The following is a 26,454-nucleotide window of genomic DNA, read 5'->3' as shown; positions in this document are numbered from 1 at the left end:
AGGGGGGAGCCGAGGCTGCTAGGAGCCGCCAGGGGCCACAGGCCCCCACTGGGGCTCTGGGCGTGGCCGGGGAAGAAGGGGGCTCAGTCTCTGCTCCCAGCCTCTCTGCCTGGGGCCAGGTCCGCCCCTCTCCCTGCTCAGAGACCCCAGCCCTGCCTCTGCCGGAGCGCCCCGCGGCCCTGCCCAGCCAGCTCAGCTCTGGCGCGTCTGGGTCCAGCAGGGCTGCCTGCCGGGCAGCAGGGCAGACGAGCGGGCAGGAGGCCCGGGGTGGGCAGTCTCGGGCGGGCGGGCTTCCCTCAGGCCTTCCCGAGCAGCAGGACCCATCAGTGTCCTTGGCCGGGCTAACTGGGCAGGTGGGCGCCTCCGGGGGCCTCACACCACGGTGCTGACCGAGGGATCTGAGAGGTTGAGCGGGCCCGTGATATCAGTGGGATGGTACTGCTGCAAAATAGAAATACACAGACAAGGCGGCCCATTAGCCCGACGCTCGGGGGCTCGCGCGGGGCCTGGACGGGTGGACCAGCCGGCCGGCCGGCGGGCAGGCGGGCGCGGCCTGGGGGAGGCCGAGGGCGCTCCTCCCCCTGACCCCGTCGTGCTCCGGGACTCTGCGTGGGCCAGGCCGCTGTCCCGTCCATCTGTCTGTCTGTCTGCGGGGGAGGGGGCAGAGGAGGGCGGGCAGGGCGTCTCAGCTCTCCCTATGACGGGCACACATCTGCAGCTGGCCCTCCTCCCTCTCAATAGCGCGTCGCGGCAGCACCGTGTCTTTTTGGGTTTGCAAAGCGCCGCGTCCACCCCCGGTGCTCTATAAATAAGAACCAACAATCAATACCTGCTGGCCCCGCGGCCACCAGGGACCCCGCCCTGAGCGCCCAGTGCCACCCTGGCCCGGACCGGCCACAACACAGGGGCAGAGGATCTCAGCAGCCGGACCGACCCCCCCATCCCAACAGAGCCCCCCCCCACCCAGGCCTCCCTCCGAGCAGGTGCCCAGCCCGAAGCCGAGTGGGAGCGGGGCTGCCCTCCTCCCCCCGCCCCCGTCTCCCCCGTCACCCCTGCAGGGAAGGGCCAGGCCCAGATGCCACAGGGGGCCAGAGCTGGCCTGGGGGGTGGTCCCTGGTGCCCAGGGAGGCTCGGGGGAGGCCTCCAGTCGGGGTGTGTCCAGAAAGGCCCTGCGAGTCTCTGAGCTGCACCTGGACCAGGTAGGGGCCAGCCTGCCGGCTCTGGGGGGCGGGGGAGCAGCACAGACTGTGGGACTGTGGGACTGTGCTCCTGCGGCTGCCTTCCCAAAGTGCTGTCGGGGGGGGGGGGTGACACCTGCACCCCTGGACTGCCCACCCCCACCACTCTGTGGGCCTGTGCACCCCCTCCTCTCCCTGCCTGCCTGGTGGTGCCCTGGCTTGTGCCCTGCCCCCTTTCCCGAGCCTGGGCAGCCCAGCCTGCGCTCCAGCCCCACCGACTCGCTATCTACCCACCAGCCTGCACCCAGCCCCTGAGGAAGAGGGGCAGACGGGCCTCATGGGGGGGGGGGGGGGGGCGCTTGGTGCCCTCTGGTGGCTTCACCTTGAATTCACATTGTGCCAAGCCCTGGCTGTGTCCTGGGGGCCTGCCTCTCGACCTGTGCACGGGGCAGGGTGCCAACCCACTGCTACCTTGGAGCAAGCTCCTGTGGGCTCAGTCCCTGCACGGCCCCCTTCCCTCCTGGGACCAGGCTCGGCCTAGCAAGACTGGGTCGGTTTGGGAAGCTTTTGGTCCAAATGCGCACAGATTTTGCGGGGACGAGATGCCCAAGGCAGGAGGGCAGGGAGCCCTGGGCTCAGGCAGAAGGCCTGGCTCTGACGTGGCCTGTGGGTCAGGAGCTGAAGTGCTGGTCTCCACCAGGGAGGCCTTCCCTTCCTGGCCCTCTGTCTGGGGGCCTCTGTGCCCCACGCCCTGGAGGCCACCCCCACCCATCCTCAGACCCTCTGGGGGCAGCCGGTGCGCCTCCTGTGGGGCCCCTGCTCCGCCTGGGGTGGGAGCTGCCCCCTCTGGTCCAAGCCACTGCCTGCCTGAGGGTCCCCTGTGGCTGGGGCCTGTGCCAACTCCAGGCCCCCACCGTCCACCCCGAGGAGCCAGGCCCGGCCCCTGCCCGGCCCACAGAGACCACATGGAGGGGATGCAACAGGCATGGCTCTGGTGAGACAGGTGAGACGGTGTCTGGGTGGCAGGGCCGGCAGCCAGACAGATGGACGGATGGGACGTCACAGCCACCCCTCCACGGAAGTCGGGGGCAGCGGGCCCCGGGAGAGACCGAGCAACTTGGTGTGACAGTGAGGTGGGGCGGCCGCCTGCGGTGTGAGGAGCCCCGGACCGGGCGGCTCTGGGCTCCCAGGGCCCCGGGCGCGGCCCCGAGGCGGCGAGGCTGACTGGCTGACCAACGACATGACACAGCTTCAAGATGGCGCGTGGCTCATGGATGGGGGGGGGGGGGGGGCTCACGCAGAGACACAGGGGGACGAGGACCGTGAGGGCCGGCGGGAGAGGCCCGGAGAGTCAGAGAGAGAGAGAGAGAGAGACCTAGTGTGCTGAGTGAGTCGAGATGAGGGCAGAGCCACAGCGGTTGGGATGGGGTGGGTGGGTGGGATGAGAGGGAGGGGGAGGGCACGCCTGATGCACGGGACACAGACACGCAGGGCGAGAGAAGAGTCGGAGACGGGGACGGGCGCTCTTCCCCTTACCGTGTCTTTGGAGGACCTACGTCTCTTGAAGCTGGAGGCCAGGGTGGAGGTGATAGCCCTAAAAGTGGCTTTCTTTTTAGGGTCGGGCTCTGCTCTACCACTCTTTCTATCCTAAAATGAATATGTATAAGTGATTAGACAGCTAAGGGGACAGCGACACCTGCCCTCGCCTGCTCCTCGGGGGCCGCTGGCCGGCCGCTCGGCCCTGGCTCCTGCCTGCCTCCCTGCGCCGGGCCGACGGCCTCCGCTCCGGCCCGGGCTGGGCCTGACCTTCCTCGTGCCGGGGCTAGACTTGGGGGGTCCCGTCTGGCTCTCTTCCTGGGAGGTCGCCTGGCTCCCTGGCTCTCAGGTGGCCCAGGAGGGGGGGGGGCCCTCGGGCTCTCCAGCCGTCCTGACCCTGAGGGGGCCCCCCCGCAAGATTCAGGAAGGGGCCGCGGGGCCAAAGGTGGGCGTCCGGATGAATTGGAGCGATAGACACAGGCACTCCGGGACCCTGGCCTCGGGTCTGATGGCCAGGCTGGCCCTGTGCCCGCCAGTAAGAGCAGCGACCGGGTCCTAAGAGCAAGAGGGGGCAGATGAGAGGTGGGGGGGCTCCGGCAACCATCCCCCCCAAGGCCCTCCCTCTCTGCTCTGCCAGCTTCACCCCAGGACAGACTCCAGAGAGGCACCCAGAGAAAGAGAAGAGATGCACAGACCGACCTTGGGCCGTGGGCAGGAGCCACGGCCTCTGCCAGCCCCACTGCCTGCCCCGCCCCAGGTGGGCATGGCTGCCCCTCATGCAGCCTGCCCCCTGCCGGCAGCAAATTCCCAGCGACGCGGCCTGGGCAACAGGCAGGGCCAGCTGGACCCCGTGGAGCACAGGACATAGCAGGCAGCCAGGAAGGAGGCCCGGGCGGGCGCTGAGGAGGGGTGCGGGCGGCAAGGGCGGAGAGGCAGATGCGTCTGAGACTCACGTGCTACACCCAGGTGGGTCCCTGTCTTACCCTGCCTCAGTCTGCCTTCCTACCGATTGGGCGCCGGCGGGCGACTCTGGAGACAGAGGCCAGGCAGAGGCTCGGAGCAGGGCACGTGGCCTGGCTTGGCAGTGGGCAGCCGCCTGCAGCTGGCCCCCTACCGACGCTGCCCTGGCTGTGGCTCCTAGCGCCAGTCCTGCTCCCACGGCTCCGGGAGCCAGGGCCGGCGCTCCGGCCTGTGGGGATGGAGGAGGCTGGGGCCGGGCTGGGCCGTGGGCGCCAGGCCTCCGGGGGTGGCCTGCCCTACCTGCAGGTTCTTTCTCCACACGTTCACCGCGGCGAAGGCCAGCTGCATCTGCTTCCGGCGGGCATCCTTGTGCCGCTTGTACGCGATTTCGATGAAGATCAGGAAGATCCCCGCCACGATGCCCCCGGCCACGAGCATGAAGACGCCTGCGGGCCAGGCCCCGCCTCAGTGTCGGCCGGCTGGGCTGCGGGCCCCGGGGAGACCCCATCCAGTGTCTTGAGGGGCGCGGGGAGACCCACCTGCCATGTTCTCGAAGGTGAGAGTAGCAGGGGCATTGCTGCGCGAGTCACACTCCTGGTACCGCACCCACGTCTTGTCCAGGTCTTCCATGAAGCCGTTCTCGTGGGACCTGGGGGCGGGGCAGCGGTGGGGGCGGGGCAGCGGTGGGGGCGGGGCCGCCCCTGCTGCGGACCGGAGGGGAGGCTCTTTGAGGGCGAGGCGGGGCCGGGGCGGGGCCCACTCACTTGAGGATGGACAGGGAGACGTTCTGCTTCCAGGGGCTGTCCTTGCGCATCCCGATGCCGAAGCCCGAGCGGAAGAACAGCTCGCCCGTGGTCACCAGGTCGCACTTCTGCGAGGCCTCGAACTCCAGCACCGCCGAGTCCCAGATGAAGGCGTGCAGTTTGCTGCAGGCAGGGGCGGGGGTCACGGGAGCCCCGCACAGCCGGGCTACCCTCGACCCGCACGATCGCATGCTGTCCTGCCAGCCGGAGCCTCCTCTCTGTCTGCGCCCCATGGTTCCCATCCAGCCGGACCCTCGCTTTTCCTTTAAGGTGGACGCCTGCGTGTCCAGTCCGCCCCGCCCCCACGTGTCCCGCAGGCCCCGCCCCCACGTGTCCCGCAGGCCCCGCCCCCTCACTTGTCCCGCAGGCCCCTCCCCACGTGTCCCGCAGGCCCCGCCCCTCACTTGTCCCGCAGGCCCCGCCCCTCACTTGTCCCGCAGGCCCCTCCCCACGTGTCCCGCAGGCCCCGCCCCTCACTTGTCCCGCAGGCCCCACCCCTCACTTGTCCCGCAGGCCCCGCCCCTCACTTGTCCCGCACGGCCTGGATGGCCTCGGCCGCGCTCTCGTAGTTGTGCTTCTCCATGTGCCGGTACATGGTGCTCAGCTCCACCTGCCGCCGGAAGTAGATGTCCACCGAGCTCTGCTTCACCGTCGCGTAGATGAACTTGTCCGAGGGGTTCCTCAGCTGCGGGTCAGAGGCGGGCTCGCGGCGGCTCCCCAGCCCCACTCGAGGCGACCCCCGCAGGCCTCCCGCCTCCACCCCCTGGAGGGCCAGGCCTCACCCGTGGGTCGTTGATGCCTGTGATGCGCTCCTCGGGCCGGTCCAGGACCAGGAAGGCCGCCAGGTTGGCGGTATAGGAGGCCACGATGATCATGGCGAAGCCGGCCCACACCATGCCCAGGATGCGCGCGGAGAAACTTCGGGGGGCGCCTGTGGACGGAGACCGTCAGCCGCGTGGGGCAGGCGGGCGGGCGGCGGCGCAGGACCGGGGCGGGGCCTGACCGCCTCACCTTCTCCGATGCCCGAGTTTAGCAGGACACCCCAGGAGAACCACATGGCGGAAGACAGGGTCAGCGCATCCTCCTCCTCCTCCTCGCTGTTCACCTTGAACCGGCCGAAGGGACTGCGGGGCGCAGAGGGCGGGCGGGAGAGGGCGGGAGAGGCAGCCCCGCCCCGCCCTCGCCCGCTCCGCCCGCCCCGCAGGTGGAGGTGTCCGGCCCCCGGCCGCGCTCACCTGAAGCGGTCCAGCAGGTACAGCATGACGGCCACCACGTGCACCGACAGCCCCACCAGCAGCCACAGCGTGCTCTGGAACGGCTGCATGAACGAGTCCAGCGTGCTCCGCGGGATCTCCTGCGGGCGGGGGCGTCAGCGTCGCCGGGGCCCTCCCAGGACCCCCTCCCCCCCTCCTGCCCGGGCCTGCCTACCTTCTTGACCAGGATGGTCAGGCCCTGGTACTTGAAGGGCTTGGAGAACTCGATGTACTGGGCGCGCTCATTGTTGATGGTCAGTGGGGCCACGATCATGTCCGCCTGGCCGCTGAGCAGCTCGCCCATCATCCCGTTCCACTCCTTCTTATTGCTGTTGTTCACCTGCGGGGGACACAGCGGTGGGGGTGCGGACACCACTGGCCCCACTCCCGCCCTAGTGCACCTCAGGGGTCTCCCGCTCCAGACTCCGCCCAACAGGGAGGCCCCGCCCACTCCAGACCCCGCCCAATAGGAAGGTTCTGTCTACTCCTGACTCCGCCCAATCTGAAGGCCCCCCTCGCTCAAGACTCCGCCCACCAGGGAGGACCCGCCCACTCCAGACCCCGCCCAATAGGAAGCTTCTGTCTACTCCTGACTCCGCCCAATCTGAAGGCCCCCTCGCTCCAGACTCCGCCCACATGGAGGCCCCGCCCACTCCAGACCCCGCCCAACAGGAAGCTTCTGTCTACCCCTGACTCCGCCCAGACTGAAGGCCCCGCCCACTCACGATCCTACCGGTAGCAACCCCTTCCACCCGCAAGGTCCTGCGCGGGAGCCCCGCGGCCCGCGTACCCGCTCCTGCGTGCCGAACTTGCCGTCGGCCACCAGGTGCACCTCGTAGGTGAAGTTCATGGTCCGCGCCAGCTTGATGAGCAGGTCGATGCAGAAGCCGTAGCAGCACTGAGGCACCGTGTGACGCGCTGCGGGGAGGAAGGGGCGGTGACCACCGGGCTCCCCTCGGAGCGGCCCGGCCCCCGTGCCCGCCCGGCCCCCACTCACGGCTGCCCGGCGAGGTGTCGTTGGGCCCCGTGCAGATGACTTTCTTGACAGGGTCCCCGTTGACTGTGGACTCCTCCTTGCACGTGCCATCGCTCAGCGTGGGCTTGACATACACGAAGGGCTCCTGGTGGATGGTCACGATCTGGGGGAGGCGGAGACCAGGTCTGGACTGCCTGCCCTCGGCCGCGGGGGGTGGGAGGTGGGGGTGGGGGTTGGGAGTGGGGGGGTGGGGGCGGCGCGGTCCTCTTCTCAGCGCCCAGACTCTCCTGGAGCCCCTCCAAATCCCACATCCCCACGTCCCCCCTCCTGCTGCTCTCTGGGGCCGTCAGCACCACCTCCCTGCTGCCCTCAGGAGGGGCCCAGACCCAGCACGCAGGAGGCACGTGGCCCCCTAAAACATGGCCCTTCTCTTGGCCCCTTGCCCTTTGGTTCTCGGCTCCCACCTCACTCCCTCCATAAAGAAGCGCTGGAATGGCTGGTCTGTCCCGGGCACCTTCTCTGACGTCTCAGGGATGAGGAACTCCTTGTCCCAGCCCAGATCCTGCCCCATGAGGACAGGGCCGTGTCCCTGACATCCCTCAGAGCCGGCACCCGACCCAGGGCCCGCAGTTCCCTTGTCTGATTGCTCAGCCTCCCCAGCAGCGGGTCCTGGTCTGGCCATCCATCCTTCCTTCCTGTGTCCCCTCTGACGCCACCCTCCCTGCCATGCCTGCCTCTTCCGTCCGGGCTCGTTGGGGCTCATGCTGGGCTCTTCTCTCCTTCCTGCAGGGAATTGTAGGCTGGGGGTGGGGAGGACAGATCCGGGCAGAGGGGTGACGGGGGCAAAGGGAGGCGATATTGAAGCTGAGCCTGCGGTGAGCAGGGACCCCTGCGGCGCCCTCTGCTGGGGACATGGAGGAGCCTGGGCCTGCAGCGGGGACAGGCCTAGCCTCAGGGCAAAGGCAGCATTTGGCTTTCGTCCTGGGGACTGGGAGTCCCTGAAGGAGCTTGGTGAGTTTTTAAACTTTCACCATGTTTTTCTCTTAAACAACGATACATGTTTATGCTTTTTAAAAGCCAGGGGAGCCCTGGCTGGTGTGGCTCAGTGGGTCCCAGGCTCCGAAATGCCGCCAGTTCAATTCCGGGTGAGGGCACACCCAGGTTGGAGGCTCAATCCTGGGTCGGGGTGCACATAGGAGGCAACTGATTGCTCTTTCTCCCTCTCTCTCTCTCCCTTCCTCTCTCTCTAAAACGACTAAGAACATATTTAAAATAAATAAATGAAAGTCAGTGGGAAAAAAAAGTACAAAGTAAAAAGCAGGCAGCCCAGATGGGACCATCTGACCGCTGGTGTTTTCAGACGTTTCAGCACGTGGGGCCTGAGCCTCAGGGAGAGCCCCCTCGGCCTGTTGAGGAGGTGGTGACCCTCAGGCCGGTGCTGGTCAAGGGCTCCCGTGCGAGGCCTGGCGGGTGGGCCCAGCACACAGGCAGGGCCGAGAGGCAGGGCCTGGGACACTGGGAGGAGGAGGTTGGTGATCTAAAACACTGGCCTGGCTCTAGCTGGTGGGGCTCAGTGGATAGAGCGTCGGCCTGCTGCTGAAGGGTCCTGGATTCGATTTCAGTCAAGGGCACAGGCCCGGGTTGCAGGCTTGATCCCCTGTAGGGGCGTGCAGGAGGCAGCCGATCCATGATTCTCTCTCATCATTGGTGTTTCTATCTCTCTCTCCCTCTCCCTTCCTCTCTGAACTCAATAAAAACGTATTTTAGAAAAGGGACACTGGCTCGGTGTGGGTCAGCAAGGGGAGGGGCCTCCAGCAGAGCCACCGCAGGAGGGAAGGGGCGCAGGAGGGAGCCCGAAGTCTCTGGGGAGCGTCAGGCCGAGGAAGAGCAGCTGTGAGGTTTGAGGCCCAGGGAGAGCCCAGGAGGGAGTGGCCCCCGCAGGGAATGCGGGGAGGCCAGGGTGGAGAGGGCCGTGTGATCTGGTCACGGCAGGAAGCTGGGGTGGGGCTGGCTAGGGTCGCCCACAGGAGAGATGAGCAGTGTGGACGGGGCAACTCCGGGACCAGAACTCGGACAGAGGGCTGAGGCTGCAGCCCACAGGGTGGCCACCCCCCTGCCCTGTGTCCCAGCAGCTCATCCTCAGAGAAGTCCTGTCCCTCAGTGTCCCCGGACTTCAGTGGGCTGGTCAGCAGGGCCCTGGAGAGCCACGGGATGGGGGCTGGCAGCTCCCCCCCCCCTCGGGGCTCCCTGTGAGGAGCCAGGTGTGTGCTGGGAGCCAGGTGCTGTCCAGTCCCCGCTTCCTTCCGGCACTTTCACTGGCCGCACTGGCCCTCCCCGGGGTCTGAGGGGTTGGAGGGGGTGTCCAGGGTGAGGGTGCGGGGCAGGGCGGGCGGCGGGCCCCACCTTCAGCCTGGTGGACATCTGGTACCCTCGGGGTTTCTCGGTCTCTCCGCCCGGCCAGATGATCTTCCGGTCGTTGGGGATGACCTGGGGGTGGGAGTATGAGATGGAGGGTGGCCACGCAGGGGTCTTGGCCCCAGGACCCTAAGGCCCCAGCCCCCACCCCCTCATGACCCCCACCTACATGGGTGCCGTTGTAGATGCCCACTTGCACCAGCTTGCGGTTCTGCAGGTTCATGATGCTGTAGTTGGCGAACTTCCGGTCGCCGTCTTCATTGAACTCCACGCGGCCAGTCACCCCTTCCGCGTACTTGGAAGACATCAGCACTCTGGGGGGGCAGCGTGGGTTCCCCGTGACTTCTCGGGGCCTCCTGTGGGGCCTGACCCCGCCTCCTGCGCAGCCTGACCCCGCCTCCCAAGGGGCCTGACCCCGCCTTCTGCGGGCCTGACCCCGCCTCCCGAGGGCCCTGACCCCGCCTCCCGCGCTGCCTGAACCTAGCCTTCGGCCCCAGTCCTGGCAGCCCCTGCAGCTGTGAACCTGGCGGGTGGCGCGCAGGTCTGCCTGCAGCTGGTGGGCAGCACACCCATGGCCGCGGAGCTGCTCCTGGAGCCAGCCCGGTGCTGAGGGCTCCCTGTGGGCTGGGACATTCTATCCGCACAGCCCTGCCCTCGCTTTACTGCCCAGGAGGCAGACACGCCCGAAAGGACAGTGACCCGTTTGCCATGGGGAAGGCAGGGTGAGGTCCTGTCTGTCTGCGTGTGCACACCATGCGTGTGCATGTGGCATACCCATCGGGACCATCTGTATGCACGCGTGATCCTTGGTATGCAACCCCATGCACGTACATGTGGCATGTGTGTGTGCTTCATGTCTCTCTGGGTCTGTGCACATGTGTACATCTGCCCTACATCTGCAGCTGTGTATGCTCCTGCTGTGGACACGGTGGGCTGTGGCTCTGCATGTGCAACTCAGGGCTTGCTGCTCAGCTGGGGGTGGGACCTAGTGATGGGCTGGGCCTGCCCACCTGAGGGCTGCGAGTTAACGCCTGCCCCACGGTGGCTCTCTCCTTGGGTCTGTGGCCCACCCTGGCTCTCTCTCTACAGGTTCGGGTGCCATCCCTGGATTCATGTCTGAACGCCTGGGTCCCTGGGAGCGCCCAGTCGCCGCCCCGCAGCAGGCTGTCAGCCACCTGGGGCGTGGGGTGGGGTTTCAGGGTTGGTTGCAGTGTTGAAAGCTGGGGGCAGGAGCTGTGGAGGCAACGGCAGGGCCGTGGTGTGTGTTGGAAATGGGGGGGATGATTATAAAAGTGGAGCAGGGGGTGGAGGGGAGGAGTGGGGAGAGGAGGGACCTGGGGTAGGTGAGTAGGTGACTGTGACTGTAGTTTGTGGGCAGCCGGCTGAACAGGACCAGCTGAAGAGCCGCTACTTCCACCTCCTAAGAGCCCTGTCCATCTCAAGAGCGGCCCCGCCCACCTCTTGAAGAGCTGACCCACCCACACTGAGCGGCCCCGCCCACTCCTGAGCGGCCACGCCCACCTCTTGAAGAGCTGACCCACCCACACTGAGAGGCCCCGCCCACCTCTTGAAGAGCTGACCCACCCACACTGAGCGGCCCCGCCCACCTCTTGAAGAGCTGACCAACCACACTGAGAGGCCCCCGCCCACCTCTTGAAGAGCTGACCAACCACACTGAGCGGCCACGCCCACCTCTTGAAGAACTGACCAACCACACTGAGAGGCCCCGCCCACCTCTTGAAGAACTGACCAACCACACTGAGAGGCCCCGCCCACCTCTTGAAGAACTGACCAACCACACTGAGCGGCCCCGCCCACTCCTGAGCGGCCACGCCCACCTCTTGAAGAGCTGACCCACCCACACTGAGAGGCCCCGCCCACCTCTTGAAGAGCTGACCCACCCACACTGAGCGGCCCCGCCCACCTCTTGAAGAGCTGACCAACCACACTGAGAGGCCCCGCCCACACTGAGTGGCCCGCCCACCTCTTGAAGAGCTGACCAACCACACTGAGAGGCCCCCGCCCACCTCTTGAAGAGCTGACCAACCACACTGAGCGGCCACGCCCACCTCTTGAAGAACTGACCAACCACACTGAGAGGCCCCGCCCACCTCTTGAAGAACTGACCAACCACACTGAGCGGCCCCGCCCACACTGAGCGGCCCCGCCCACCTCTTGAAGAGCGGCCCGGTTTTCCAGATGTTGGTGTTGCCCACGCAGCCCCGCGGCGGGTCGGTGATGTTCTCCTTCTCCAGCAGCTCGTGCACAGCCTGGGCCACCACGCCCACCGCGTCGCTGATGTGGGCGGACTCGTTCTTGCCGTTGATGAGCTGCAGCCCGATGATGCCTGGGGCGAGCGAGGGCTTAGAGCCGTGGGGAACCCCGTGTGGGGGACCCCGCCCGCCGGGACCAGAGAGGCCCAGCACTCACCGTCCGGGGCGTAGCGCAGGGCGTTCCCGGAGATCTCGCGCTCCCCCACCAGCCACACGTACCCCGACCCCGTCATGTTCAGCATCGCGGCGGCACGGTACACGGTGGCAGCGTCGTCCTCGCTGTGGGGCAGAGGGGGGTGACGGGCCGGGACTCCCGCCCTCCCCTCCCGAGGCTGGCGAGCGGCTACTCTCGATTCCTAGGTCCCCCTCCTGTCCCTGCCTCTCCCCCATCCCCTCCCCTGGAGGGGGGCCTGGAAGCACCGCAGGGTGATAGGGCCAGCCCTGCCCCCAGCCCATATCTGGGCCAGGGGACCCCACAGAGGTGAGGCGGGGTGGGCCCACACCCTAGAGCTCCCCAGGCCTCTCTTGCTGGCCCCCTGCCCTTGCCCAGCAGGTAGCCGGGATGGCGATGGATCATTTTCTATTGGTCACTCAGTCACCCGTTAGGGGGCACTGTTCTGAGTGCTGCATAGGGGGCAGGCGTTGGTACTACCCCTGTGTCAGGAGGGGAGACGGGGGCACCCAGGGCCCGTGAGTGGTGATGAGGGGCTGAGTCAGGCCTGGGCCTGAGCCGCTCACTCCCGTGCCCCTGCTCCTGTGAGCTCCTGAACCGGCCGCGTGGGAGTGAGGGGCTGGGGGCTCTCCAGGTCGGTCCGGTGCTGGTGGGACCTGCGAACTGCCCTGAGCATCGCAGCAGAAGCCACAGCGAACAGGCGGGCTGCTGTGCTCCCTTCCGGAGTTTGCGCAAGCAGCCGCGCCCTGCCTGCCACCCGGGGCCGGGCCCCTGGCCGGACAGAGCACAGGCCACGCCTGGGCACACACGTGCTCCCGAGACCTCGGAGCCTCCTCATCCCCATGGGCCGGGGCTTGGGCCGTCTGGTCAGGGCCAGGACCCTGGGCCGGTGGGGCTGCGGGGCCGCTGGGAGTCCTGCCGGGCTGGGCCTGGCCCCACATGGACCTGGCCGGTGCAGGCGCGGGTGCCAAGGCGATGGGCAGACGCCCGGGGGCTGAGCTGTGGTCACAGTGGCTGGCCCTGAGCTGCCTAAGGGGTCTGCCCCGCATGTTCCCAAGGATTAGCCGGTGGAGATAGAAAAGCCTTCGCTCTAAACGGCAACGGCAGCGCCAGCTGTGAGCAGCGCCGAGCAGGGCAGCGGCACACTGGTGGCCTAAACGAGAGCATCCCGCCACCATCACCGGCAGTACCAAACTGTGCGTGTCGGGGCGCAGCGTGCCCATAGAGCCTGGCAGGGCCCGCGACGTGGTCAGGTGTAATGACACACCTAAGCGTGTATCGTGTAAATGGTTCATCAGTAACACAGCTGTGGACAGAAGCCTGGCCAGGCCATCAAACCGGTTCATGGAGACAGCCGGCTGCGGCAAAAATCCCAGAAGAGAAAAAGGAAATGTCTGGAAATGAATTCTCTGCGCTTGGTAGAAAATTGGTAAAAATAAGAAGAAGAAGCCGAAACCGGTTTGGCTCAGTGGATAGAGAGTCAGCCTGCGGACTGAAAGGTCCCAGGTTCGATTCCGGTCAAGGGCATGTACCTTGGTTGCAGGCACATCCCCAGTAGGAGGTGCGCAGGAGGCAGCTGGTCGATGTTTCTCTCTCATCGATGTTTCTAACTCTCTATCTCTCTCCCTTCCTCTCTGTAAAAAATCAATAAAATATATTTTTTAAAAATAATAATAATAAGAAGATTGGCTTGATGGGGTTTCTCTACAAAATGCAAGAAGCAGGAGCCAAAATGTGTGAGGTCGGAGTGCAGGATCAAGGAGACTGGCGCTGGACTCCCAGGGGACAGTGGAGGACAGGCTTGCCGCTGGGCTTCTGGGCGGAGGGCGCTGGGGCTGGTCGGCCCTCTGGGTGGGACTGGCCTCTGCCCCAAGGAGGCCAGCGTGTGAGGGGAGGGGCCTGCCAGCCCGGAGGCCTGGCCTGGGTGGACTAACGAGGGTGCTGGTGGGTGGTGGCTGCTGTGAGTGCTGAGCCTTGGTGGGCAGTGTACCTACCTGTGCGGGATGTGTGCATATAGGTAGCATGTGGCATGGTGTATGGGATTATGCACACAGCATGCACACACATGTATGCTGTGTTACAATGGAGTACATGCATGTACTTGCATATAGGTGTGCACACGACTGTGTGTCTATGTATTCATTTGTGTGTGTGATGTGCCTGCTTATGCACACATGCAATATCTTGTGTGCACATGTGTATGGTGTCTATATGGTGCCTGTGTGTGAGCATGTGGACACATTATATGTGATGTGTATAGTGCACATACACATGTCTATAGGTGTGTGTTTGTGTGCACATGTATACAGTATGTGCATGCTGTGCGTTCTTGTGTGTGCACGTGTTTGGTGTGTATTGTGTATGGTGTGCATGTGGTATCTGCATGTGTGTGGTGTGTGAGAAAACACATGGCATGCATGTGTGTGACAATGGTGTGAATATGCTGTGCACACGTGCACACATGCATGCATGGTGTGTGCACATGGGTGTGCACGTGTGGTGTGCATATAATGTGTGTACATGTGGTGTACAGGGTGTGTGCTTGTGTGCGTGTGGTGTGCACACAGTTCCTGGGAGTGTCTCTCTGCTGTGACCATGTCCCCTTCTCTGGGCTGACCGTTACCTTTCTGCGGAGCCACATCTGGCAGACTGGTCCTTGACCCGGGGCTGGTGACAGGACACGACCCTCCCAAGGCGTGCCTGGGCCTTCCCCTTCCATGCCTGCTGCGCGTGGTGCAGGGTCCCAGGGAGCAGAGGGAAACGGTGGAGACGCCCCCTCCCCCCTCCGGGACCTGGGGTGGTGGGGTCCCAGGTTGGCTTTACGCGTGGCTCTCTGGCTCGTGTCCTGGTGGCCACTCCGATGACAGTGTGTGGAGGGGCAGGCCTGGGTTAGCGCGACCTTGGCCTTTGCCAATGTGCACCACAGCTGAACAGCTGAGTTTGGGGTCACGGCTTCCTTGGTGTGCTCTGGATGAAGGGCCTGATCTAGTCTCCTGTCCACTGGCCTGTCTGCCCATTGGTGCACCCACCAGCCACCCTCCACCACCACAGCCTCCCAGCTCCCTCCAGCCCTATGACCAGTGAGAGTGTAAGGAATAGGGAAATAAAGGAGGGGGTCTAGGCGGGGTTTGCTCTGGGCATGACTTTCCCTGGGCGGGGCTTGTCCTGGGCGGGGCTTTCCCTGGGCGGGGCTTTCTCTGGGCGGGGTTTGCTCTGGGCATGACTTTCCCTGAGCAGGGCTTGTCCTGGGCGGGGCTTGTCCTGGGCGGGGCTTTCTCTGGGCATGACTTTCCCTGGGCGGGGCTTTCCCTGGGCGGGGCTTGTCCTGGGCGGGGCTTTCTCTGGGCGGGGCTTGTCCTGGGCGGGGCTTTCTCTGGGCGGGGCTTGTCCTGGGCGGGGCTTGTCCTGGGCGGGGCTTTCCCTGGGCGGAGCTTATCCTGGGCGGGGCTTTCCCTGGGCGGGGCTTGTCCTGGGCGGGGCTTTCTCTGGGTAGCGGGAGGTCCAGGCTGGGCTTGCTCTAGGTGGGTTTTTCTCAGGGAGGGGCTGTGTGCCCTCTTGACTTTGCCAGGGCAGGTCTTTAAACCCTTCTCCGAAGCCCCCCCCCCCCCCCCGCCCCGCCACGGGGCCTAGAGTTGGATGGTCAGCGTGGGCAAGCCACTCGTGACTCTGAGACCCATGCTCGCCCCTGTAAGGGGCACCTAGCTCTGAGCCCGAGGTTTGCTGACGGAACGTGCAAACGGTCCCTGCCTGGGACTCAGTGTGCAGCCGCCCACTGGCCTGCAGGGCAGCAGCTTTGGGGCGTCCTCTGGACCGGGTGTTCCTGCTGTTTCTCTGCCCGCGGCTGGAGCCCAGCGGAGCCTCCGCGTGGGGCAGGCAGCGGTGGGCCCACCGCACGCGCCTGGCGGCCTCTTCCCGGTGCTATTCTGGGGGCCTGGGCCTTCCCTTCCCAGGAGGCCCCGCCCCTGGCAAAGGGCGATTTTTACTGTCTCTGGTCGCTGGGGGGGAGGTGTGGGGCCGGGCCCTGCCACGGGCAGCCCGGGTCCACTGTCCCTAAGTGTTCCCCTCCCCTGCCGCCTCCTCCCACCGCTCCTCCCTGAGTCCGGTCCCAGCGGCAGTGTTACCCCACCTGCCTTCCTCAGGGCAGGAACTTGTCCAGACGCCACCCACGCCCAGCTCAGGGCCAGGGGCGTGGTGACCGTGGCAGGGAAAAGCCAGGGGGGGTGGGCAGAGAGGCGTGCCCCTGCCAGGCTGCCAGGCCGCCAGGCCCCCAGGTCCCCGTGGAGGGCTCTCTGTGGCAAGGGCCCGTGGGACCCTCAGCCCTGGCCCAGGGGGTGGGCTTCTGGCCCAGGTGCAGCCCTGGGTGCAGCGGGGCGGGGCGCCCAGCCTCACCTGGCCGAGAGGATGATGACCCGTGCCTCCAGCTCCCGCGCCTCCATCAGCAGGGCCGTCACGTTCTTGGTCCCCGGGTCAAACTGCAGCACCTTCTCCGCCTGTGGTGTGAGCGGGAGCGTTAGCAGGCGGCCGGGCCGGGGACATGGCGCCTCGGGGGCGAGAGTTGGGCCGCAGCCACCAGGAGTCCCGAGGCAGCGCCGCTAGGACCGCCTGGGCCTGCACCTGCCACCTGCCCTGTCCACTCGCCTTCCGGGCGCCTGGCCCGGCCTGACCTCGCTCGTCCTTCCTGCGCCTGCTCGCTGGCCTGCGCTGCGCCTGCTCTCGGACGGCTCTCTCCGCCTGTCACTGTGGTCCTCTGTGCGCTGAGCATGCAACCGATGGGCCGAGACGCAGAGAGCGTGCAGCGGACTGAGACCGGACGAGGTTTGGAATGCAACTGGGAGCCGAGACGGGGCGGACTTTGCCCAAACCGCGGGAGATCCTCTCAGGCCGGCTCCGCAGGCCCCTGCAGAGCCGCCCGGACCCCAGCAGGCAGGCGGGCGGCTGGGCGGGTGGGCTCCCTCCTGGGTTCCACGAGGAAACCCGGGGGTCCCCGAGATTCGCATGCACTTCCCGAGAGCGGCTCCTCCTGCGGCGCGCCTGCTCTCACGCAGGCCCCGGCCACGCGATGGGCCGGCCGTGGGGACCCACGCGGCCGCTCCTGCCTGCTCCTGCCTGCGGCTGCCTGCTCCTGACCTCGCTCTGCTCACTGCTCGGCCTGCGCTCGCCTGGGCCTGGGCCGGAGGACGGCCTCGTGGCCAGGCGCCGGGCCAAGCCCCTGCCGGGGGGTGGCGTGCAGTCCATGCATATATACCTTGGGTCCGCGCTTGTTGTCATAGGACAGTTGGTCGAGGTTGTCATAGTTCCTTTTTTTACTCTGATGAATAATGTGCACAGAGAAAATATGCAGACACAGAAGAAGATTATAAACGGTTGAAAATGACGGCGCGAAAGCAATCACACCACCTCCTCGGCACGTCTGCAGATGGCACGTACCTGGAGCTCGCAAACACCTGGGCCCGGGGCGGGGCGGGGCCGGGGTGGTGCTGGGGGCGGGGCCCAGGGGCCACGGAGCTGTCTCTCGAATCAGTCATACTTGGGAGAACGGCGCCCCTGTTCCCGCCCAGGCCACACGGATCCCAAGGGGCCCCCTGCCGCCCCGCCCGCCATGCACCTGCTGTGCCCCATGTCAGTCCTGAATGGGGGTGAGCAGCCTCTCCCTGCCCTGACACCCCGCCTCCCCGCACCCTCCCGGGGCCTTTCTAAGGGGCCCGTGTTCTGTCCTCGCTGACTGGGGTGCACACACCCATTGCCCTCTGGAGAGCGAGAGGGGTTTGTGTACACACGTGTGCACAGGGGGGCAGGCACGTGCCTGGGAGTGTGAGCCTACGTAAGCCACAGGGCGGGTGTGTGTGTGTGTGTGTGTGTGTACACAGGCACATGTGTGTGAGCTGGTGAGTGAGCATGTCCATGGGCCACACGCCTGTGCCCGAGTGCCTGGCGGCCTGAGGGAAGGGTCTGGGGGAGGTGTGGAGTGACCGTGAGGGTGTGCACGCGTGGCTGGTGTGGGGGGGTGTCTGGTGAGTGTGAGTGTGCACTGGGCATGTGAGTGTGTGTGGGCCGGGGTGGGTTCACCCGGAGGACCTGCCTGCCCGGTGTGGGGGTGCTGTCCCGGGGGTTCCCCAAGGCGCTGGCAGCCAGCCCTCCCTCCCAGCCTCAGCTGATCCCCAAATAGGAACCCGCAGGCCCTCTGGGTCTGCTCTCAGGCTTCACCCCCCAACCAGCACCCACTATTCCTTCGGGGTCTATGGCGCCCGGGGCCCAGGGTTGGCACTAAGCCTGCTGACGCCCCCTCTGACTCCCAGAGAACATGCTCCCCCCGACCCCTTGCCTGCCTCCCCCCCTCTCTGCCTCCCCCCCTCTCTGCCTCCCCCCCCTCTCTGCCTCCCCCCCTCGCTGCCTCCCTCCCTCTCTGCCCAGCTTGGCCTCCACCCCCCGGGGCCGGGGCCCAGCGCTGAGGGCCAGGCTCTGGGCTGGGCAGCCTCTCCCTGGGCCTCTGGTGAGCACCAGGTGGCAGTGGGCGGGCAGTGAAGGGGGGGTCACCTGGACCCCCAGAGATCGCCGTTCTTGTCTCTCGGCAGCCCTACAGCGTGGGGGCGGGGCTGGGAGGGGTCAGTGTACCCCAGAAGCAGGTGTCACATGATCTCCAGGCGGAGCCAGCCCTGTGGGGGGAGGTGAGATGAGGGGCTGGGGGCCTGAGGGGGCAGAATCCAGGTGGGGGTGGGGGTGGCTCACGCCCGGGGACAGGGGTCAGGGGAGGGTGATGGCGCTGTGAGGTGGAGGCGGTGCGAGTGGAGGGAGGGGCCATTGAACAGGTGGCAGCAGGGAGGGAGCCAGGCCCTTTGGGAGGCCATCCCTGAGCAGGGCGCCCCGGGGGGGGGGCCGCTGGGGAGGGGGCAGGAGCGCCCCAAGTTCTGAGAGTGGCTGGGGGGGCTGCAGGGGCAGGAAGGAGGTCCAGGAACGGGGCCGGAGGGCGGCGGGCGGGGTGTTTGCGGAGCTCCAGGTGGTCCTGCCTCGCCCGCAGGGACGGACACAAAGGAGATTTGGACTCAATGGCAAAAGCGAGTGAAATGAGCCGAGGACAGGCCGGGGCGGGCGCCGGACGAGGTGTGCTGGCCATGCAGGATGGAGAGAGAGACGGCGGGCAGCGCCCGCCCGCGCCCACCTTGGACTCGCGCTCCTCCAGCAGCGTCTCCAGCCGCTTCTGGGCCGCGCGGCCCTCGTGGTCGTCGCTGACCAGCAGGATGATGTGGTTCCAGCTGTACACGCGCATCATCTCGAACCAGACGCTGGACTGGTGGGAGTAGGGCGGCACGGTGCGCAGGAAGCTCAGGTGGATGCTCTGCGGGCGGGCGGGCGGGCGGGCAGCTAAGGGCGCGGGCTCCCCCTGCTCCTCCCTCCTCCCGCACCGGCCGCACTTGCCCACAGCACCCCACGGAGCCGGCAGGTGTGTGTGGGTGGGATGAGCCCCCACCTCCCCACAGCCAACCAGCTGCCGCCGCTGGACGACTTGGGCTCAGAAAGTGCTCCCCAAGCCTGACTCCGGTCGGCGTGGCTCAGCGGTTGAGCATTGACCTATGAACCAGGAGGTCAGGGTTCGATTCCCGGTCAGGGCTGCGGGTTTGATCCCCAGTTGGGGGCTTGCAGGAGGCAGCTGATCCATGATTCTCTCTCTCTTTTTTTTTAAAAATATATTTTATTGATTTTTTTACAGAGAGGAAGGGAGAGGGATAGAGAGCTAGAAACATCGATGAGAAAGAAACATTGACCAGCCGCCTCCTGCACACCCCCCACCGGGGATGTGCCCACAACCAAGGCACATGCCCCTGACCGGAATCGAACCTGGGACCCTTCAGTCCGCAGGCCGACGCTCCATCCACTGAGCCAAACCGGTTCCGGCCATGATTCTCTCTCATCATTGATGTTTCTCTCTCTCTATTCCTGTCTGAAATCAATAATATCCTATATAATAAAAGGATAATATGCAGATCAACTGAACGGCAGAACGACCAGTTGCTAAGATGCACACTGACCACCAGGGGGCAGACGCTCAACGCAGGAACTGCCCCCTGGTGGTCAGTGCGCTCCCACAGTGGGAGCTCCACTCGGCCAGAAGCCGGGCTCATGGCTGCCTCTCCCTCCTCCGCGGCAGTCGGACATCCCCCAAGGGCTCCCGGATTGCGAGAGGGTGCAGGCTGGGCTGAGGGCCCCACCACAGTGCACGAATTTCGTGTGCTGGGCCTCTAGTATCTACACTAACAAAAGAGAAATGTGCAAATTGACCGTACCTCCGCAACGCCCACCAGCCAATCAGGAGTAAGTATGCAAATGAACCCAACAAAGATGGTGGGTTAATTTGCATACACAGACGTGGAGCGGCCGGGTGGGGCGGGGTGCCTGCTATGAGGGGGAGGGCGGGGGGCAGAAGGAGCTACAGGAGCAGCACTCCGGCCGGGAGCGAAGACTTGCAAAGGCTCCGGGGCGGCGGCTGGGAGTGAAGCCAGGAGAAGGAAGGCCTGTTCTTGCACGAATCTTCGTGCAACAGGCCTCTAGTGTATATATATGGTGCTCCCTGACATCCGGCCTCTCGAAGAGCCCCACTGGGCTTCCCCCCCCGGTCCTTCCCAACGTCAGGTGACCGGGATATGTCAGGGAGGCGGTGCCTCCTGGCCCTGCCCTTGGGCTCAGGATCTCCAGGGAGGGAAGGGGGAGGGGATCCGCCTTCCCAGCCGTCCCCGGTCTGTCCAGGCAGCACCGGCAGCCCCTTTGGTGTCTCTGTGACCCCTGACCTTGTGGTCCTGAGACCTCCAGACTGTTCTCCACCTGCTCCCCCGTGGCTGGGGCAGTGCCGTGGAGCCCCAGGGCAGGAATGCCCCTTCAGCCCTGGCTGGTCTTCCCAGTGGTTAGAGCCGCGGTTTGCCGCTCTGTTGACTAATGACTTTGCTGACCACTGACCTAGACTCTCGATTCCAGTAATTACAGGCTGTTGTTGTTCCTTGTGATTAAGCCCCTATCCCAGTGGCCGGCAAACTCATTAGTCAACAGAGCAGCAAACCGCGGCTCGCGAGCCACAGTTTGCCGACCACTGGGTTAGAGCATCGGCCCACAGACCAAGAGGTCGTGGGTTCGATTCCCAGTCAGGTACATCCCCTGGTTGTGGGCTCGATCCCCAGTGCAGGAAACAGCTGATCAATGATCCTCTCTCATCATGAATGTTTCTCTCTCTCTCCCCCTCTCCCTTCCTCTCTGAAATCAATAAAAATATACTTTAAAAAACAAGAATGGCCCTTTGGCCCTCGCTGGTGTGGCCAACTGGTTAGAGCTTGGCCCACGGATCAAAGGGCCTTGGGCTCAATGATCAGTCAAGGGCACGTACCTCACTGCAGGGTCCCAGCCCCGGTAGAGACCCGTGCGGGAGGCAACCAAGCAGCGGGTCGCTCTCCTGTGGCCATTTTCCTCCCTCTCCCCCTCCTCTCCCTTCCACTCTCTACACATCAGTGGGGGAGGGGGTCCTCGAGGGAGGGATAAAAAAGAGAAATAAGAGCGCCGTTGCCTCTGTCCGTCATGCACCAGCCACAGGGCTGCGCGGCGGCAGCTGGGGGCTCGGGGGTCTGAGCCAGGCCTTCCAGTCCGTGCCGGGCAGCGCGTGGCTGTGGATTGGGACCAGGAGTGGGGTCGGGGCAGCTGGCGGTCGGTGTGGCCACGACGCTTGCCCTCGCACTGGACCAGAGAGTTGGGCCTCAGTCTGGATCTGGGCTTGGGGCATGTGGTGGGCAGGGCTTGTGCCCTGGGAGCCGGCCCCTCCCCCCAGCCTCTCCCCTCCTCCCAGCCTCTCCCCTCCTCCCAGCCTCTCCCCTCCTCCCAATCTCTCCCCTCCCCCCAGCCTCTCCCCTCCTCCCAGCCTCTCCCCTCCTCCCAGCCTCTCCCCTCCTCCCAGCCTCTCCCCTCCCCCCAGCCTCTCCCCTCCTCCCAGCCTCTCCCCTCCTCCCAGCCTCTCCCCTCCTTCCAGCCCCTCCCCTCCTCCCAGCCTCTCCCCTCCTCCCAATCTCTCCCCTCCCCCCAGCCTCTCCCCTCCTTCCAGCCCCTCCCCTCCTCCCAGCCTCTCCCCTGCCTGCCAATCTCTCCCCCCCTCCCAGCCTCCCCCCTCCTCCCAGCCTCTCCCCTCCCCCCAGCCTCTCCCCTTCCCAGCCTCTCCCCCTCCTTCCAGCCTCTCCCCCCTCCCAGCCTCTCCCCCTCCTTCCAGCCCCTCCCCTCCTCCCAGCCTCTCCCCTGCCTGCCAATCTCTCCCCCCTCCCAGCCTCCCCCCTCCCCCCAGCCTCTCCGCCTCCTCCCAGCCTCTCCCCCTCCTCCCAGCCTCTCCCTCTCCTCCCTCTCCCCCTCCCAGCCTCTCCCCTCCTCCCAGCCTCTCCCTCTCCTCCCTCTCCCCCTCCCAGCCTCTCCCCCCCCCAGCCTCTCCCCTCCTCCCAGCCTCTCTCCCGCCTCCCCGAGAGATGTTTCTCCTCTTTGCAGCTGAGGAGGCTGGTGCCCCGGGCCAGGAGGCAGGGAAGGAGCCCCACCTCCCACAGTCCAGGGAGCTCTGCTTCTGGGCTCTGGTGCCTGACCCTCTCACGGGCCTTCCGCCGGGTGTGTGAGTGTGAATGTGTGAGCATGTGCTGGTGTGAGCATGCATGTGGATGTATGAGCATGTGCTGGTGTGAGCATGCATGTGAATGTATGAGCATGTGCTGGTGTGAGCATGCGTGTGGATGTGTGTGAGCATGTGCTGGTGTGAGCATGCATGTGGATGTGTGTGAGCATGTGCTGGTGTGAGCATGCATGTGGATGTGTGTGAGCATGTGCTGGTGTGAGCATGCACGTGGATGTGTGTGAGCATGTGCGGGTGTGAGCCTGCGTGTGGATGTGTGTGAGCATGTGCTGGTGTGAGCATGCGTGTGGATGTGTGTGAGCATGTGCTGGTGTGAGCATGCGTGTGTGAGTGTATGAGCGTGGGTGTGTGCCGGTGTGAGAGACTGTGGATTTGTTTGTACCTGTGAGTGTGTGTGCTTGTACCATTGATGTGCATGTGCATGTGTGTGTGGTAGACTGAGTGTGTGGGTGTGAGTGTGAGCTTGCACAGCTGCATGTGCTCGTGTATCGCCCTGTGTTCCTTGAGCCCAGGCCCCTGGTCTGAGCACCTGCCCGTGTGCCCCGCAGGCAGCGGCCATGGCCCCAGGGTGGGCGCCGTGGGTCTCAGCGCAGGGTGGGGCCCCGGGCGGCCAGGGGTCAGGCTCACCTTGTCTGAGTAGATGGACATGCGGGTGGTGAGCCCCAGCACGGGGATGCGGTAGAAGCCGGCCGTGTAGGAGACGGGCGTGGGGGTGAAGTGCTCATTGGGAGTCGGGGGGTGGCTGACGAGGATGGCGTAGACCTGTGGACGGGGACAGCGTCAGCGTGAGTGTGGGCGGGCCGTGCCCTGAGCCGGGCCGTGTCCAGCAGGGGCCCCATCTGTGCACACACGGCACAGGGAGCACACCCACAGGCAGGACCCAGCACCCCGCTGAGATCACAAATCGCGGGTGAGTCAGAGGCAGAGCCGGGCTGGTGGCGCTGAAGACACAGGGAGGCGACCGGCCCTGGCTCACGCCGCCCCCGCCCCAGGCCCTGGCCGCCCTCACGCTGCAGGGGCTGCCTCCAGGGTGTGCTGAGAGGGAGGGTGAAGGCCCGTCCCCGGCCGTACGAGTCCCCCCAGAGTGCCTGGGAGGAGGCTGGTCCGGGGCCGAGCGGACAGTCACACCCACACCCTGTCCCTCATCCGCTCAGGGCTGTCGCCCCAGAGGCCGAGCGCCCGCGAGAGGCTGGGTGGAGCTCCCCACGCCTCCAGGGCCAGCTGGGCTCCCTCAGTTTGAACGAGACCCAGTGTCCAGGCTCAGGGTGCAGGTGCGGGGAGCAGACAGCTGGGCGGCTCCACGCTGTCCTCACATGAGAAGGACTGGTGTCGCCCGGCCGGCGTGGCTCAGTGGTTTAGCAATGACCTATGAACCAGGAGGTTGAGGTTCGATTCCTGGTCAGGGCACATGCCTGGGTCGTGGGCTTGATCCTCCCTGGGTGCATGCAGGAGGCAGCAGATCAATGCTTCTCTCTCATCACTGATGTTTCTCTCTCTCTCCCTCCCCCTTCCTCTCTGAAATATCCTATATAATAAAGGGGTAATATGCAAATCGACTATCACGCCATCACAAGATGGTGGTGCCCACAGCGGGAGCGGGGCCGGCTGCTCTGCGCCTGCCACCAGAGTCCCCTCAGCCCCGCCGGAGGCCTCGGGGCCTCCTGCAGCCCCCACTGACTGAGGCTCAGGCAGGCAGGGCCGGCCGAGGCTTCGCTGCTGGCCGTGTCAACAGCAGAGGTGTGATGGGGGCGTCTCCCGCCTCTGAGGGCTCCTGGACTATGAGAGGGGGCAGGCCGGGCTGAGGGACCCCCCTCCAGTGCATGAATTTCATGCCCCGGGCCTCTCGTAAATACATACATACATACATATATGCACACATGCATAAAGGGCCTGTGCCTGCCCCCAGCTCTGCCTTCCTCTCTCTGAGCCACACAGACCCGCTGCCTCTGTGAGCGGAGGGTGCTGTGCACGGCCCCCATGCAGGCAGCGGCGGCCGTGCGCTCAGCCTGGCCCTTGGGGCGTGCTCAGCGAGGTCCAGCGATTGCTGTCACCTCGGCCCATGGGGCGGCCTGTTCTCTGGGGAGACAGGGCCCAGACAGCAAAATTGTGGGCTGGAGGGGTGACCCCCAGAAAGGGCCCCAGCTGGACCCCTGACTGCTCCTCCCCCTCCCACACAGCGTGTGACGGAAGGAGCGCCCCGGGCGGGCGTGGGAGTGGCTGGTGAGGGAGGGAGGGAGGAAGGGAGGGAGGGAGGGAGGTTTCGGAGCAATGCTGGGGGTCACTGGCCGGTGAGCTGCTGGGACTGGTCTCCCGTCCCTGGCCCTCCCGCACCCCTCGTTGCACCAGAGGTGCCCGGTCAGTGTTGGCATCGGCGTGTGTGTGCGTGACATGAGGGTGTTTGGGAGCGTTTGCCAGGGATGCGTGTGCACACTGTACCCAACATGTCTGTGTTTACGTACATTTGGAGGGTCCCTGAGCCTGGCGTGTGTGAGCAGGTGTTTGCATGTGCCCTGGGTGTGCCAAGCAGTGTGTGGCGCATGCATGCGTGTGTCTGGGGCTTTGCGTGGGGGCAGGTGGTGTGAGTGTGCCACTGAGTGTGCACTGTGATATGAGCTGGTGTGAGGCCCCGCCCCCGCACAGACAGGGGTGTGAGGCCCCGCCCCCCGCACAGACAGGGGTGTGAGGCCCCGCCCCACACACAGCAGGGGTGTGAGGCCCCGCCCCCCGCACAGCAGGGGTGTGAGGCCCCGCCCCCCCGCACAGATAGGGGTGTGAGGCCCCGCCCCCCACACAGACAGGGGTGTGAGGCCCCGCCCCCCGCACAGACAGGGGTGTGAGGCCCCGCCCCCCGCACAGACAGGGGTGTGAGGCCCCGCCCCCCGCACAGATAGGGGTGTGAGGCCCCGCCCCCCGCACAGCAGGGGTGTGAGGCCCCGCCCCCGCACAGACAGGGGTGTGAGGCCCCGCCCCCCGCACAGCAGGGGTGTGAGGCCCCGCCCCCGCACAGACAGGGGTGTGAGGCCCCGCCCCCGCACAGACAGGGGTGTGAGGCCCCGCCCCCCGCACAGCAGGGGTGTGAGGCCCCGCCCCCCGCACAGCAGGGGTGTGAGGCCCCGCCCCCCGCACAGTCAGGGGTGTGAGGCCCCGCCCCCCGCACAGACAGGGGTGTGAGGCCCCGCCCCCCGCACAGCAGGGGTGTGAGGCCCCGCCCCCGCACAGACAGGGGTGTGAGGCCCCGCCCCCCGCACAGCAGGGGTGTGAGGCCCCGCCCCCGCACAGACAGGGTGTGCAGGGTCTAGGGCGGCCCTGCTCTTACATAAACGGCTGCAATGCGGCGATCCCGCAGCCTCATTGGCATTCAGCGCCCGAGCCGGCGGATGGCTCCCAGCGCGCCACCCTGAGTCGTGTCCTCCCCCGCAGCCTGGCTGCCCAGCTCCCCTGCTGTGCCCGCTGCCTTCCCCCCGCCCCCAGCCCTGCTCCTGCCCTCCAGCACCTGGCATTTCCCAAAACGGGCAGACCTGGGGCCGAGGCGGGGAGGAAGGGGAGGGGGACTAGAAGCCGGAGCAACGATGCCCCGGGCGCCATCCTGCTTAAAGCCCTGCTTCTCTGACGGGGACAGGCCCTCTGCTGTGACCCGGAGGCCCCCCCACCCCCCGCCACACACACGCCAAATGCCTGTCACACGTCTGCACACACTGGTCAGGGCCTGGAGCCCTGCTGAGGGGTCACTGGCCACGGTGGCAGGTGCCAGTCTGGGGGCCCAGATGGGCGCTGGCTGCTAATGAATCCAGCCCTCCCCAGCCCGAGGCAGCTGATGGGGGTCTCTCTGCGGGGGAAGGAGGGCTGGGAGGTGGATGGAGCCGGGACGCGGGCGGGGGTGGAGGGGAGGTGGAGGTGGGAGGGAGGGGAGAGCTGGGGGGCGGGGGCGCACCTGGCTGGAGATGAGGTCCTCGCACACCGACAGGGCCATCTGGATGGCGTTGGGCTTGTGGGTGACGGACGTGGCGTTGAGCTGGATCTTCCAGGCGCCGTGCCGCTTGTTGGCCTGGCTCACCGCCTCGCGGAACACCTGCTCGTGCTTCCGCGTGCTCAGCACCGCGCCGATGTTCACGATCTTGGGGTCGCAGGCGGCGCGGGCGAAGGAGCAGGAGAAGAGCAGGGCGAGCGTCAGCAGGCGCATCTTGCTCATGGGCGGGCGGCTCGGGCGCGGGGCCCTGGGCGCATCCCCGGCCCCAGCGGGGCGCCCTGGCCG

General features: G+C 66.2%; 1 protein-coding gene across 8 annotated transcripts; it reads right to left on the bottom strand.

Moving 5' to 3' along the window:
• Positions 1-326: 326 nt before the first annotated feature.
• Positions 327-26,391, bottom strand: GRIN1 (glutamate ionotropic receptor NMDA type subunit 1; the record flags this gene model as incomplete). Of its 8 annotated transcripts, none has more annotated exons than XM_079791467.1 (21): positions 327-802; positions 2,715-2,825; positions 3,975-4,120; positions 4,214-4,323; positions 4,439-4,600; positions 5,005-5,162; positions 5,260-5,408; positions 5,489-5,601; positions 5,713-5,831; positions 5,906-6,070; positions 6,521-6,648; positions 6,728-6,869; positions 9,110-9,193; positions 9,291-9,435; positions 11,294-11,468; positions 11,552-11,673; positions 15,956-16,056; positions 16,812-16,874; positions 18,723-18,899; positions 22,830-22,964; positions 26,134-26,391. In XM_079791467.1, 21 exons carry the CDS (start codon positions 26,389-26,391, stop codon positions 686-688), a joined length of 2,880 nt encoding a protein of 959 aa, XP_079647593.1. The 8 variants fall into 8 exon arrangements, with proteins under 8 accessions (XP_079647593.1, XP_079647596.1, XP_079647594.1 ...); XM_079791469.1 differs by having other exon boundaries at positions 373-441; XM_079791470.1 differs by lacking the exon at positions 2,715-2,825.
• Positions 26,392-26,454: the final 63 nt, after the last annotated feature.

The sequence above is a fragment of the Cnephaeus nilssonii genome (assembly GCF_951640355.1).
Source record: "Cnephaeus nilssonii genome assembly, chromosome: 14".
Lineage (NCBI taxonomy): Eukaryota > Metazoa > Chordata > Mammalia > Chiroptera > Vespertilionidae > Cnephaeus > Cnephaeus nilssonii.
Note: the sequence above shows the minus strand (reverse complement) of the source record. Positions and strands in the feature narration are given on the sequence as shown.